The 15,710-nt window shown below is 42.2% G+C and overlaps 1 protein-coding gene across 1 annotated transcript in view; it reads right to left on the bottom strand.

The window, feature by feature from the left end:
* Positions 1–15,710, bottom strand: part of PALM (paralemmin) — a 98,944-nt gene that overhangs the window by 41,691 nt on the left and 41,543 nt on the right. The window contains exon 2 of the mRNA XM_015809926.1: positions 7,750–7,798. Coding sequence (XP_015665412.1) covers positions 7,750–7,798 — 49 coding nt within the window. The remainder of the gene's footprint in view (positions 1–7,749; positions 7,799–15,710) is intronic.

Here is a 15,710-nt window from a genome sequence, read left to right as displayed (position 1 = left end):
AAATAACACCCTCTTTGTTTTGGAAATCTGTGTAAGCCAGGCACTTTCAGGGGAAAGGGACACAGCATCCAGTGAGCAGAGGAAGACTCTTCATTCACAGATGCACAATGCCAAAAGGGAGGGGTGATATAAAACAGACCGGTGATTTATCCAGACCTCAGAACATTGATGCCACTGAGGAACATGGTCTCAACACTGCCCCTTTCCTAAGCTATTCCTATTATCACTGCCAGACTCCAACTTGGAGGGCAAAATCACTGCTAGAGGAAGCACCCTTCAGAGCCGCGCTTCTCAACTTTGAGATGTGGGGACTTCAGCCCCCAGAATTCCCCAGCCAGCAATGGGCTGGGGAATTCTGGGAGTTGAAGTCTCCCCATCTCAAAATTGCTAAGGTTGAGAATCCCTGCTCCAGAGGTTCACCCAATATCTTTGAGCTGAGTCATGTCTTTGCCCATGGAGATAAATCAAAACAAACAGTAGCTGTTCTTCTTCCTCTTCGCTGTTGTCATTAGGCACTCACTCCGAGAAAGTGGCCATCCAAAATTTGGAGGAATAACAATGACAGAGGCTTTGGATGGTGGTAAGCCCCCTGCTGGGATGTGGGTTTGGGCAGATGCCTGGTATCCTGCCTCCACCTCTTCCTGTTATTAATTGTATTGTTATATTTGATCCACATTTAATCAAACCTTGTAGCTTAAATGATGGGATGTTTGCAAAACAAATCAACATCTCTGAGGAAGCACATTCAGAATCTTGGCATTCGTGAAAAAGAATGGTTCCTATGATTTCCACACCAGGATACAGATAGTCCTTGACTTACAACATTTGTTTTGCGACCATTCAAAGTCACAATGGCACTTTAAAAAGTGACTTACAACTAGTCCTCACACTTATGTCCCCATTGTCATGTGATCGCTATTTGGGCACTTGGCAACTGGCATGTAATTACAATGGTTGCTGTATCCCAGGGCCAGACGATTGCCATTCATGAGCTCCCCAGTCTGTTTTGACAAGCAAAGTCAATGGGGAACCATGTCATTAAAGACCATGGCAAAAAGATAATAAAATTGGGTACAATCACCTGATGCCTTGCTTAATTATTGCACCACTTAAGGTAAAATTTCTGGTCCCTATTATGGTCATAGGTTGAGGACCACCTGTACGCTTGAGTTATTCCAGCTCAGCTCTATAGATGAAAAGTGTTGCCACAAGTATCTCTCTGCTTACTTGTATGTCTGCAAATCCATCCATCCATCCATCCATCCATCCATCCATCCATCCATCCATCCATCCATGTATCTATGATCCATTTCCTCTGTTCTTCCTTCCTTCCTTCCTTCCTTCCATCCACACACATCCACACACACCCTATCCACACAGCAGCTTTCTAGGCATTTCAGAGAAGATCGTCACCCCGAAAGCATTACTGTATAAACACAAGTAAAGTCAGGATGGAGTTGACCTCCTCCTCCTCCTCCTCCCCCTGCTTCTCCACTTGAACAAGACTCTCTGCACAATAACACCCTTTTCTGCTCCCTCACATAGACCCTTTTCTTCTCTGCCTTTAGAAGTCGGCAAAGTTATAACATCAGCCGGATGCTGCGGCTCACTCGCAAGGGCCCCCTGGTAACAGCCTCTGTTCATCTCCAAAGCACTAAACGACGAAGGTCGGGGCTGGTTGGGGAGCCCATGCCAGCCTTTGCTTCGTCTCCTTGGCGCAACCATTTTTGGAATTGTCCTATTCAAAGTGAGCTGAATCAGAAGCTCCTTGGGTTGAAAAATGTACATTGGGTACCATTTAGGAAAGTCAAGTTAAATACTCACCCAACTCCAAAAATAGGGAGGGCTTTGATTCCAAAAATTCTTCTTTTCAACATTTATCTCAGTGTTTCTCAACCTTGACAATTTTAAGGCATGTGGACTTCAACTCCCAGAATTCCACAGCCAGCAATGCTGGCTGTGGAATTCTGGGAGTTGAAGTCCACATGCCTTAAAATTGTCAAGGTTGAGAAACACTGATTTATCTGGACTTGGGACTTCAAAGTCATGTGACTGATTTTTCTGATGAAATCAATGCATGTTTCCTGTATTTGTTGCCAAACTTACAGTTGTACTTCCATTTCTTTACTAAAGCTGTGTTTTTCCCATTAATGGTGTATATATGTATTCCAATAAAACATAACGAAGCCATACAGTCCTGAGGCAGATACATTATACTGTTCTTTGTCCATGCCGTTCTACTATCATGCACCAGCAGAATGCTGTATAGCAGGGGTGTCAAACTCAATTTCATTGAGGGCCGCATCAGCATTGCGGTTGCCCTCGGGGAGGGGGGAGGGGGGGCAGGGTGGGTGTGGCCTACTGGGTGGGCATGGCCAGCTCTACATCATTCGCGTCAAGGGTTCCTGTGGGGGCCTGGGCAGGAGTGGGACAGATCTGAGGGTCTCCGGCAGAAGGGGGTGGGACCGGGGCAAGCGCCAAGGCATGGTCCATTTCTTCATTCCTCACAAAGGGTGACACCTCCCCAGCATGCACCCAGGGGGCAGGGCCGACACGGCAGGGGCTGGTTCCTCTCTGTTTCTAGACGGCCTTGTGGAGCTAAGACTGAATGCGTTTCAGCACAGATGGCCACCACAAAATTGTACATTGGCTCCCAGCTGGCCTGGGCCAGGGCCAAAGCAGTAGGGTCCGTTCCCTCACTGTTTCCAGGATGGCTTCGCGGGCCACATGAAACCACTTCGCGGGCCGCATCCGGCCCCCGGGCCTTATGTTTGACATGTCTGCTGTATAGGAAGAATCTGAATGTAATCCCACAAATGACCATGCTGAAATTTGTTGTTTTGTAGTGTTGCATAAATGTTTACGTAACAGCAATATGGATAACAAGAATGGTGAGATGAAATGAATTGGAGGAACTCAAAAGTGGGAGCATCTACATACTATCCATTTGCCAGAATTATGCATTATTTGTGGGTCCTTAATACTCTCTGAGCTCGGTTGTTTTCTTGCAGATGTCTCTTCCAGATGTTATATACAAGTGGTTTGAATATAAACAGAGAGTGACCCAGCTGCCTTCTAGGGCTGACGATATTACCTAGTAGTTGGATAATGAAACGTCTATAAGAAAACAACCAAGCTCAGAGAGCATCTTCAACCCCGAGCTTGTATATCTTCTCTTCTACTAGTTATTTACTTTAAAATATGTCATATAACTGTTGGAACTATCATAGTATAATAGACACATGATGTAATAGCTTGCAAAGTTATCTGACCTTATACACTCTGAGAAAGTGGATAGGATTCTTGGCAGCAGATGTTTGGCCACCTGTGGACGAATCTGTATCCCTCTTGGTTTCTTTGGGCAACTAAAAATGATTGGATTCAGGAGGTGTCCCAAAGGTACTTTTTCAAGAGGCAACTGGACTGTCTTTGTTTTTCCTTGAGGACATTTCACTTCTCATCCAAGAAGCTTCTTCAGTTCTTGGATGAGAAATGAAATGTCTTCAAGGAAAAACAAAGAAAGCCCAGCTGCCTCTTGAAAAAGCACCTTTGGAACAACCATGACTGAGATACTCCATAGACAAATTCAGGAGGTAGTTAACACCTCTCTGAGGGGGGTGGGGACTGTCTGAACGTGGAAGCCTTCTTCAAGTGTCCCCTCCTCTGGGGTGAAACAAGCTGAAACTGAATCCCAGCAGGAGAGAAGCTGTTTGTTCTGAATCCATTTGCTTCTTTGGGGTCTCCAAGGAAGATCTTGCATCTCTGAAAGAAGCAGGATTGCACCTTGGCATTGTCCTAACTTGGCAAGTCCCTTGACTTTGAGCATCCATTCTCTGTCACCATAGGACAGTGATGGCGAACCTTTTAGAGACCGAGTGCCCAAACTGCAACCCAAAACTCACTTATGCATCGTCGGGTGCCGGGTGGGTGTGGCCAATTGAGTGGGTGTGGCCAATTGGGTAGGCGTGGCTGCAGTGGTAATGGCAGACTGGGTGGGACTAAAAAGTTCAATCAATCAATTTCAACTTTGCAAGATCTTTTTTTTCCCATGAGAAGTTGAAATTGTCTGATTGATTGAACCTTTTTTTTTTTTTTTGCACACGGCAGTGGAGGCCTAAAGCGAAAAGGTTTTATAAAACCCAGCTGAAGGCCTAGGACTGGGGCGATGGTGCGCATGCCCACAGAGAGGGCTCTGAGTGCCACCTCTGGCACCCGTGCCATAGGTTCGCCACCACTGCCATAGGAGTTTAATCAAGTCTGCTGTGATGTCTTGGTCTTACTAGGTAAGTGAAATCTGTTTCTTTGACTTGTCCAAAGAGATTTCCAGACCAAGGTGTCTGCCTGGTCTTCTTCAGGGATTTGTACCCTCCATAGCAGCATCTTGGCTGGTGCCATCTAGTTTTTCATTTCTGGGTTCCCGTCTTTAAGGAGATATCCAGATAATCTGCACAGCTTTCCTTCTCTTAATGTATGTGCTTGATTCTATTCATTGGGCACCCAGGCCAGCTTTGCCAGGTGCATTCCTCTGTTTTTATTTAATTCTGATTTATTTCTATCCTGGCTTTATTATTTTTACCAGAAAACTCAAGGCATTTTTGTGAGAGTGAAATTGTGTTCTCTATTTCTGTCTCCTTGTTCTAGCAGCTTTTCTCCTAAGTTCAACTTCTTTTTACAAGCTTTTCCATTTTAGCCTGTTTGTGATGCCAAGTTGTAAACGAAGTACATTTTATTTGAAAAAGTCATTGCAGGGTTCTTTCTTTTTTAAGAGATCTTTTTTTTTTTCTTCTGAGAAAAACTGGAGGGGAATTTTCCTTCATGCTGAGTCTCATATTAGCTGCCTTTGTTTCAGGAAGACACTTTTCCCCAACTCTTTTTTTCATGATAGTTTCCTTTCTTGCTTTCTCTCTTCTTTTTATTGCTCAAAATAACTAATCCCGTTCAGTTATGAAAGATCCTGCAATCACCTAGAAATCCTCTCTTATCCTCTCTGCTGACCCGTCCACCAGTGGAAGCTGTGTTCCCTTACAGTATTTTAACTTTTCAAGACTAAACATTTCCACTTTCTTCCATTTCTCTTCATAGAACGGAAGATAATCCTCGACTTACAACCACAGTTGGGAACCACAATTTCAGTTGCTAAGCAAGGTGGTTGTTAAGTGAATCCCGACCACTTTGATGACCTTTTCGCTTACGGTTGTTAAATGAATCCCATGGTCATTAAGTGAATCTGGCTTCCCAGCCTTGATTTTGTTGGCGCGAAGCCAGCTGGAAAAGTTGCAAATGGTGATCACATGACCACAGGATGCTTGCAATTGTTGGAAATACATGCCAGTTGCCAAGCATCCAAACTTTGATCACATGACCCACGGAGATGCTGTGACAGTTTTGTAAAGTGTGAGGATTGGTCGTCAGTCTCTTCTTTCACTACTGTTGTAACTTCAAATAGTAACTAAATGAATGGTTGTAAATTGAGGACGACTTGCAGTTTCTAATCCCTTGACTGTCTACATGGCCCTTATATGAACCCATTCCTTTTGATCAGAATATTTCTTTAAGGGCAGCATTCAGAATCAGTGTCATGGTTCCAACGGATGAAACTCTTCAAAAGAACTTTGAGGCATTGTTTACCTTAAAGAATCTTTATTTTGAGTAGCATAACATTGGCACTGCATAATCGAAGCCAAAAACTGAATTCCCCTCCCCTGAGCACATAGTATCAAAGCACAATTCCCTCCTACAATTAACAGTCATAAATCACATTCCCCAATTAGCTTGAAGCACGGGTCTCATCTCCAGTTCTCCAGCCCGGCCAATTCCTTATCAGCTCTGGTTACAATAACCTTGTTTTCTCACGCTAGGTCTAGTGTTATTATGTCTAGCTGGACTCTCGTTCACATCCCCCCTCCCAGCATCATCTAACTCTAAAAGCAAAAGGTAAAAGATGGCTACATTTCCCTTTGTTGTCAATGCAAAAACATCCGATGTTAGCAGCATTGACAATCAGAGTCAATACCTGAGGAGCAGAAAAAAAAGTGGAATAATTTGGCAACTACCTCTGTGAACCTCAAGTAGTTGGGATACAGTGCAGTCTGAATCAAACAAATTTTGTGAAGGGTGGTTGTAAGCAGAGTTTGCATCCTCTTCTTCCTAGTCAGAATGAATCCTTGCTTTGTTGGTTACAAGCCTGCTTGTTTTTCTAAACAGCAGCATCTATTGATCCCAGGAAAAGCAGGCAATAGATCTGCAGCTTTGGAATTGAGCCTGAAGGACTCTGATATTCATTCCCTTCATAATTTGTTTAGTAAAGCTGATCTCTCTCTCTCTCTCTCTCTCTCTCTCTCTCTCTCTCTCTCTCTCTCCCATTCTCTCTTTCTCCCCACTCTCTCTCCCCCCCTCCCTCTCCCTCTCTCTCTGTCTCTCACACACAAACACACACAACATCAGGACTCCAAACTGCTTCCCAATAACAACCAGGAACAGGCATAGAGGCCATTTTGATCAAATACCATTTTCATGCAACTGTTGGAAGAGTCCTATAATATTTGGGGTGTGTGTGTGTGTATCTTACTGGTTTTTCCCAGAAAGAAGTCTCGAAGCTCAAAACTCTTCAGACCTAAGCTGCTGTTCTGGAAAAGGGCACTGTGAACCATACACTGTAGGACAGTGTTTCTCAACCTTGTCAATTTTAAGGCATGTGGACTTCAACTCCCAGAATTCCACAGCCAGCATTGCTGGCTGTGGAATTTTGGGAGTTGAAGTCCACATGCCTTAAAATTGTCAAGGTTGAGAAGCACTGCTGTAGGACCTGAGGTGGGTCTTTTACGAGGCCTAATGTCCAGCACAAAGAATCAAGACCATTTGTAAGTTGCAACATAAAAGATTGATTCAAGCCTATACACTAGACATGTCAAGTACTGGCCAGCACTAAATTGGCACTCAATAAGGGTGAACAGAATTCAAGGGGGTGGGGGTGGACTTGGATCTTTTGTGGCAAAAAAACCCCTTAAATTGATAGTGCGTTTAACTCCACCTCCCACTTCTGCCTGCTCTTCTCCTACACCAACCTCACCATTAATGCCCAACATCCAACACCAAGGTATCTTTCAGCAAAATCCAACAAGGTTGGAAAACTCTATATATCAGTGACATCACCACACAAGCCACTCCTTCATTTGACACCGCTGCAGGGTGGAACTTGTGTACCAATGGTACTGGGATTGTTCAGATGCTACAAACAGCACATCTTCCCTGATTGCTGTCAAAATATGGATCAATCACCCAGCCAGCTTGTTTTCTGTCTGTAATTGACAATTATTAGCTCAATAGAACAACCAGGCAGCCTTCTGGCCTGTTTTTTCACTGGCAAATAACAATTAAAGCATTGTTTTAATCTACCCCCCTCTCCTGTTTGAATTTTGTTTTATTTTTTCCTGGGGATCAAGTTATGTCAATTGGCTCCACAAGTGTAATATTAGTGTCCTGCCATCTTGGTGATTCAGGCTATCCAAACTGTACACTCAGGAACTGATTCCACAGTCTTACTGGTGAAAAGTTTACCCTGTCATTCAACCAAAGTTGAGTCATCAGGATGCTAATACTTACCTAATAGAGCTGCTTAGAACTCTGGTGTAATACTTTGCATTTCAAAAACATGAAAGTTTCGAAAGTGTTTAGCACTGAGTATTAAGCAAATGCACACGATATAATTATAAGGAGGTACAAATAGGATTCAATGCAAGAAGAACCTACCGCTATAGCCTGGAGCCTCTCCTGCTGAATCGTGCTTGTTTCGATGATCCTGAAAGAAAAAAAGATGAAAAATTCACCTATTGATGCCCGATTATTCCCACCCCAACATATCTTCCAAAGTTCTATCTGCCTACACTTCAAGGTAGGCTTTCCTCCAACTTTCTGTGATGAACGCTTAGCTCCTGCTTTATAGTATATTGCAATGGCACGTGAGAAAGATCTTGAAGGATGCAGGAAGAAATGCTGCCTAGGTAACAGTCAAATAAGAGAGGGCATAGCCCACAGTTGTATAATGGGCGGAGAAAGAGGTTCAGAAGGGAGCCTCCCTAGTTTCAAGCGCCATTGTGGTACAGTGGTTAGAATGCAGTACTACATGCTGCTTCTGCTGACCGCCAGCTGCCAGCAGTTTGTCAGTTTGATTCTCACCGGCTCAAGGTTGACTCAGCCTTCCATCCTCAGTAAGAGGAGGACCCAGATTGTGGGGGGCAATATGCAGACTCTGTAAACCACTTAGAGAGGGCTGTAAAGCACTGTGAAGCGGTATATAAGTCTAAATGCTATTGCTATTCTCAAGCTATAAAGGAGACAGTAGGAGATTTGCACTTTCAGACTTCCAATATTGATGTCAGTCTTCCCAGGCAGATCAGACGAGTTAATTCTATTTTATTGTAAGGCTTCATTAACAAAATCTTGCGAGTCTGAAAGCACAGATCTCCTGCTGTCTACATTACAGTCTGAGAAACTAGGAGGTTCCTGCTGAACCTCTTTCTCCCACCATTCTTTTAATAATAATGAAATAATTAAATAGGAAGCTAGCATGATGAAAAACTTTCATGAAAAGCTATCTTCCCGAGAAAACAAGCTTCTGGATGCAGGATATAACCTGGACACAACTTCTTCAAAAATAAAGAGGCTCTTCATTTGGAGATGTGGCCCCCAAATAAATAGGTAGTTGTGATTGGCAAAAGATCAATTTCATAGAATTAAAGGGTAGGGAGGGATCTTGCAGGTCTTCTATCTAGTCCAATTCCCTGCTGATTCTGTAAGGCTCAGTCATGGGTCTCATCTTTTCAAAGGTGCTCCAGTTGTGAGTCGTTTGCACTGTCCAGCTACATAAATCTCTTGTTCTTGCCCTTGTCCCAGGATTACAATGGTCTCCAGTATAACTATAGGGTAGCACAGAGTAAGCATCTACCCCAATGCAGCTTCATAAATCCCATTAGGATAAGATGAGTGTCTCTTGTAAATCTACCCAGGTTTATGCAGATAATATTACATGATAATTATAAGATCCTGTTTTGGTCCAAGGATCCTCCTTCACCCTTCTTTCATAGTTGACCTAACATTTTATTATTTTGTGCGATGCACCCACACAAACATCTGCTAACTACCATAGCTTCTTGGGGCTAATAGCCACGTACTGGGCCTTAAACCAAGCACAGACCTGACAAAGTAACTACAAGCATCTGCACAATTTTTAAGAGACTAGAGCCAAGATCTCTATGTAAGTCAGTGGCTTTGAAAAAGGCTTCAGGTGGTTCTAATCTTCATTTTTTATTGATCCCCAATTACCCCAGCTAATTGGGAAGCTTTTATTTCTTTTGCTTTTCATCTACTCAACAGTCACAATTGTCTGGGTGGACAGCTTCTTCACAATGTTTTAAGATGTTTAATACAAAGAAAAGAAAAATGTAGAAGAGTGAAGGGCAATTAAACAATTAAACAGAACAAGAAAGACATTAAAATTTATAAAATACCCTATGAACAATCCCAACATAAAGATGCACAATTTGATCAAACCATTGCCTTTTCCATTTCCTTTTCATCTATAAGATTACAAAAAAAATGAACTAAATTATAGGAAGTCAAAAAAGTAAAAAAGATCAAGATAGAGGCATAACTGTAAAATCAATGCCCTTTTCCTTTTCAACCTGTACTGTATGTGTGATGCACATAAAAATGGTTCAATCCTGCAGTAATGGCCAGTTTGTGTGTGTATATATATAAATTGATTTTTAGAACAAAATTGTATTTGCCTGCATTTATCTGTTAAAGGGGAGGGAGGAAGAAAGGGAGGGAGGAGGAGAGAGAGAGAAGGAGAGGAAGAGAGGAAGGGGGAGAGAGAGAGGGAGGGAGGGAGAGGAAGGAAGGGAGAGAGAGAGAGAGAGAGAAAGAGAGAGAAAACCACAAACATGACTGATTACTATTTTTTTTTACAAGTTAAGGATTCCAAAGCTTGGACAGACAGTTTTGTCAATTTTACCTACTAATCCCTATTCACACTGGCCTAATTCGAGTTCTTTCCATCCTATTTATAATGAAATTTATGACATGTTGGAAACAGGAACTTAGTCACCTCCAGATAAAACTTGTATTAGTACTCAGCATTCTATAGAACCTTATAAGTGCTTATTTTTAAAGATCCAGAATCTGTCATCTTCCTTTTGTATACCTTCCTGCCACTTCTCCATCTTCTCCTTTTACTATATCTGTCAATCATCATTCGAGGAAAAAAAATTGAAAGGAACGAAGACAGACAAGCTTAGCAGACAGGGTGGGAATAAATAATTTAGTTCTCATCTTAGGGGTGGATTAATTGAATTTCTGCTCGACATACAATTGAGCACAAAATTTCTGTTGCTAACCACAATAGTTGTTAAGTGAATTTTGCCCCATTTCACGACCTTTCTTACCACTGTTGTTAAGTGAATCATTGCAGTTGTTAAATTAGTAACACAGTTGTTAAGTGAATTTGGCTTCCCCATTGACTTTGCTTGTCAGAAGGTCACAAATGTGATCACATGACCATGGGACACTGCAACTATCATAAATATGAGTAGTTGCCAAGGTTCTTAATTTTGATCACATGACCAAGGGGATGTTACAATGGGTTGTAAGTGTGAAAAACAGTCATAAGTCACCTTTTTCAGTGCTGTTGTACTTTGAATGGTCACTGAATGAACTGTTGTAAGTCAAGGACTACCTGTAAATGGAAGAGAACTGTTTGCAAGAATGTTGTACGTTGGGAAACCTTTCACGCAAGAAGGGTGGAATCAAAAATTCTCAATGTCAACAAAGCAAAGTTGAAGAATTCTTAAAAAGGAGCAAAAGGCATATCTATCCCTGATCTATTGATCAGTCATGTATCACTTTGGTGCCACCCCTTAAGAATATATTGCTTAGTATTGCTTAGTAAACAATAAAGACATTTTGTGTCTGTCTACAGTTAAGCAGCCTCTACAGATATGTGCCTGAGTATTGCAGAGATGTTGGGAGGCGGGGGAGTGTTCCTTTGAGGGGGCACAGATGGTCTATCAAAACTCACTGGATGCAGCAGACAGACACTTAATGGCCATTTCCTTCCTTGCCTTCTGACCCCATCTTCCCTCCTTTCTGCACGTTTTTCTTTTCTTTTTGTTGTTGTTGTTGCTAAAAACAGGCACTTCCTTCTTGGTGCTCTTGGGGGTTTTGGCCTGTGTATTGTTCTGGAGGGTGGGGAAGGCTCCTCTCATGCCAAAAAGGTAGCCCAAAAAAAAGGGGGGGCGGAGACTGGCCTGCTCCTGCACTTTAAAACAAGCACAGATACATGGGAAAATGAGCCAGGATGAAGAATTTGGCATGATGGGGTGAATGGGATCATCTACTCCTAGTTCCTCCAATTGTTTGTCTAGTTAGGGTTACTTGAACAACAGATGAGAGTTATGAGTCTCTTGTTTCTCTTTGCTGCCACCTAACGGTTCTCTGGATTTTTCCAGGTAAGAGTCTGTAGAGCCAGGGGTAGGCAACCTTGGCTCTTTTATGACTCGTGGACTTCAACTCCCAGAATTCCTAAGCCAGCCATGCTGGCTCAGGAATTCTGGGAGTTGAAGTCCACAAGTCATAAAAGAGCCAAGGTTGCCTACCCCTGCTGTAGACTTATTGTGAGTGGCAATTATCGTAGCTGGCAACTGGAGATGCCAATATCAGGCATGGGCCATTGAGAAACATTCCCAGTTTTGGTGGCCACTGGAGGAATGCTAAAGTCAAAAGTGCTCTGTGCTTTGGGAAGATGGTGGAGATAGCTGACATACCTGTCCAAAAGACAGAGTAAGGCTGACTGGGGGGAAAAAAGTCTAATGATATAGGGCAGGGGTGTCAAATGTCGGCCCACGGGCCGGATGCATCATAGTGAAACCGCAGCCGCCCCATTGCTGGCAATGGCAAAAAAAGTCGCAATACGTCACGACACGTCACGTGACGTTGTGAGTTTGACACCCCTGATATAGAGTATCTTTTGAGGTTTGTGGAACAGTAACACAACCCCAAGATAAGGGCAGCCTCATTAGTACTTAGAGATCATTCTTAAATGTAATGGCTTAAAAAAGCCCTGGATAAGATTCATCTACAGGACTTCTCTGTAGAAGTCTCATTAGGTTTTGTCAATGCCAGAACTACCCTCAAAAACAAAACCCCTGGGATATAGATCTCCAAACAAATTTCAGCAAGGAGATGCACATAAATTTCAGCAAGGTGACAAACCCCATTATTTATCAGATTTAGCAGATTTAGCAATTGCCTCGTTTAGTGGCCATTTGCAGTTACGATGGCAATAAAATGTAACTTTGCAACAATCCTCGCACCTATAACCTTCGCAGCTCTGTAAAGCAAAGAAAGGCTGAAATAAGATTGTAAGAATAGACACAGTTTTACTCAGCAACAGAATAACAGAGTTGGAAGGGACCTTGGAGGTCATCGAGTCCAACCCCCTGCTCAGGCAGGAAATCCTACACCATTTCCTACTAATGGTTGTCCAATCTCTTCTTAAAAACCAATGAAGGTGCTTCAGTGTTGGAACACCACAGCTTCGCTTAACGACTGAATTTCAGCCTGAACTGTAGCCACTAAACTAGGATTACCTACACTGACTTCCAGTAGATTTCTGGATAGATGTTGAGGTGTTGGTTATCATCCACAAAGCCCTTAGGGCTGGGTTATTCATGGGAGCCCAGTCCCCTGTTAATTCTTTCCTTCCCACTAGATCTGACAGGATTGGCATGTTTCTGACACCTTCTATCGAGCGATTCCATTTGATAGGCTCCACAAGCATGACTATTCCATTACAGCTCTTGTCCTATGAAACAGTCACCTGGCCACATACACCTACACAAATTCAGGTGGCCCCACCCCTTGGCTTTTTCGAAAGGTGCTAAAGACCTGGCTATTCCTGAAAGCTTTTGGGCCAGAGTGTTAAGTGGGTCTGGCTAACTGGGAGATGTTTTATGGAGATGTTTCATAGTTGATATTTCCATCTTGGTTTTTAAATTTGCAGTAAGTTGCCCAGAGTCATTCTGAACTGGGTAACCGTATACATCAGGGGTCTTCAAACTTGGCCCTTTTATGACTTGTGGAGTTCAACTCCCAGATCCTCAACCAGCATCGCTGGGAGTTGAAGTCCACAAATCATAAAAGGGCCAAGTTTGAAGACCCCTGATATACATTGAAAAAGAAAACAAATAAATCAGCTATTATCCAAAAAACCTGCAGGCTTTTTCAGATTCATTCAGTTCAGCGCTGCTTACTCCCAAGTAAACTATCAGCCTCCTTACATTTACTACAAATGTACTCTTTATTACATTCACGATACAGTTATCACACAACAACAATTTTTTCCAACATTCCCTATTTTTCCTGATGGGCATAGAATCATTTACAGAAGCTCCTTTTTTCCTTATCAAATACTTGGAAAAATTGTGAATTGCACATTGCTTTACTAATACATGTCTATTCAGATGTAAGTACACTATAATTCAATGAGTTGTAAGAGGAAAGTAGGACTGCACCCTTTTAAAATGCAACTGAACAACAAGCAGAATCAAACAGATATAGACTGAATTTGCAGTTTTCTGGCAGCTTCCTCTCCCCCCACAGTCCTTCCCTGTTATCCCCACAACTTTGACCATTTTTTTAATACTACATGAATATAAAATCATCATCAGGAAAAGCAAAACTGAAATTCGTACTTTATCTAGTATCTGCCAGACCTATACCAAAAATAACAACATTCAATCACACATTTCTGTGCTCACTTTCTAGTTATTTTTCAAGCAAATAGATTCCTGAGATCCTTCTATGTAAAGTGATACAGTAGGACAAGCCCTAAACTGCAGGTAAGAGGCAATTTCCTTTGGCCATAAATGGCTGCAAAAGGACCATGTCTTCAGCAACAAGAGGAAAATAAATCCTTCATTAATCAAATGTATATCAATGCATGCTCAGAAGCTTCCTATAAGAAAAAAAAAGTGAACAAAAATCATTGGAATCTGCGGGGGGAACATGGAACAGGTAGTCATCGAATTACAACCATTTGTTTAGTGACCATTCAAAGTTATAACTGAAAAAAGGACTTATGACAGTTTTTCACACTTAGGACAGTTGCAGCATATCCCGATGGTCATGTGATCAAAATTTGGATGCTTGGCGACAGGCATGTATTTTTGATGGTTTCAGTGTCCCGGGGTTATAGTATGTGATCCCCTTTTGTGACCTACTGACAAGTAAAGGCAGTGGGAAAGCCAGATTCATTTAATAACCATGTTACTAACTTAACAACTGTAATGATTCACTTAACAACTGTGGCAAGAAAGTTCGTACAATGGGGCAAAACGTACAACTGTTTTGCTTAACACCAGAAATTTTGGATTCAGTTGTGGCTGTTAAGTTGAGGATTACTTGTAACGGAATTCAAGATTTCAGTTTTGGAGTGTTCTCTGAAACTCAAAAAAGTTGGGTCTCATAGTAAGTGAAGTGCTGGCTTTGGATTTAAGATAAGGAACAATGAATTTAACTTACAAAAAAACAGATTTTGGCTGAACATCAGGAAATAACAAGATCTGTTCAACAATAGAACTGCCTGCCTTGGGAGGTGGTGCACGTGGGTAATGTGTAAACAGAGACTGGATGGCCATTTTACAGGGTTGCAGTAATAATGTTGGATTGCTGCCCTAGGTGGGGAGATGGACTAGTTCACTGTTCCCTCAAACCTGGGTAAATTATCCAAAATTGGATAAAAGTGTTTTTTCTTTGGGTAACGACACCTGGACCCACTACCCATCACAATAGGAACATTTAAATTGATTTAAAGATTGATACGTGAACTAACATATATTTGAAAATCTCCCAAACTATTCCTACTAAGCCAAAAAGTGATGAAATTACCCATGGCAATTTGTTGAAAGTATATAAATTACATGCCTGGCTGAAGAATTCTGGGAGCTGAAGTCCACAAGTCTTAAAACTGCCAAGTTTGGAGACCCCCCAAACTAGATGATTTCCAAGACCCTTTCCAAGCTTTAAATTACGTGATTCCAGATGTGCAGGGGCGGGAAACATGGCACCTGTCTACATCTCTCCCCTAGAACATGAGGTTAGCATCATTCAGTCCCTGGAAAAAATATGGCTACTGTAAGGGGATGTATCCTGTTGTACATTTAGGCACACAAATATTCCAAAACACTTTTTCTTGATTTATTTCTGAAGCTCAGCTCCAGTTAGTATTGGGGTGATATTTCTGCAGGAAATGCCAGGACTGTAGGCCAGACATGAAGGTGGAAAACATTCCAGGACAGGACAATCCCAAACTACTTCTCTGTTGAGATCTGGAAAACATCATGGATGTGTCCATGTAGCAATCAGGAAGGTCTCGACTTTATTTCCAGAGTATTGCTGCATGACTGCGCTTTGGAACAAGTAGTGGTCTTAGGAAAATTGTGGCAATTGGCAAATATAAGTTCTATCTTTCTAAAGCAAAAAATTATATAAAGAGAAAGAGAGAGTGCTAATTAGAACCTCACTATTGAGAAACAGCTTAACCCAGAGAGTTGGATCCTACTTTTGGGCCTCTAGCTATGATAAATGGGCTTGGCTCGGAGTTCTCTAGCTGGATACTTCTGAAGATGTTTTGTTCTGCCCAAGTTTCTGTGGAG

Source organism: Protobothrops mucrosquamatus, unplaced genomic scaffold (genome assembly GCF_001527695.2).
Source record: "Protobothrops mucrosquamatus isolate PMUCROS unplaced genomic scaffold, P.Mucros_1.0 scaffold6, whole genome shotgun sequence".
Classification (NCBI taxonomy): domain Eukaryota; kingdom Metazoa; phylum Chordata; class Lepidosauria; order Squamata; family Viperidae; genus Protobothrops; species Protobothrops mucrosquamatus.
This window is presented reverse-complemented; position numbering and strand designations above follow the sequence as displayed.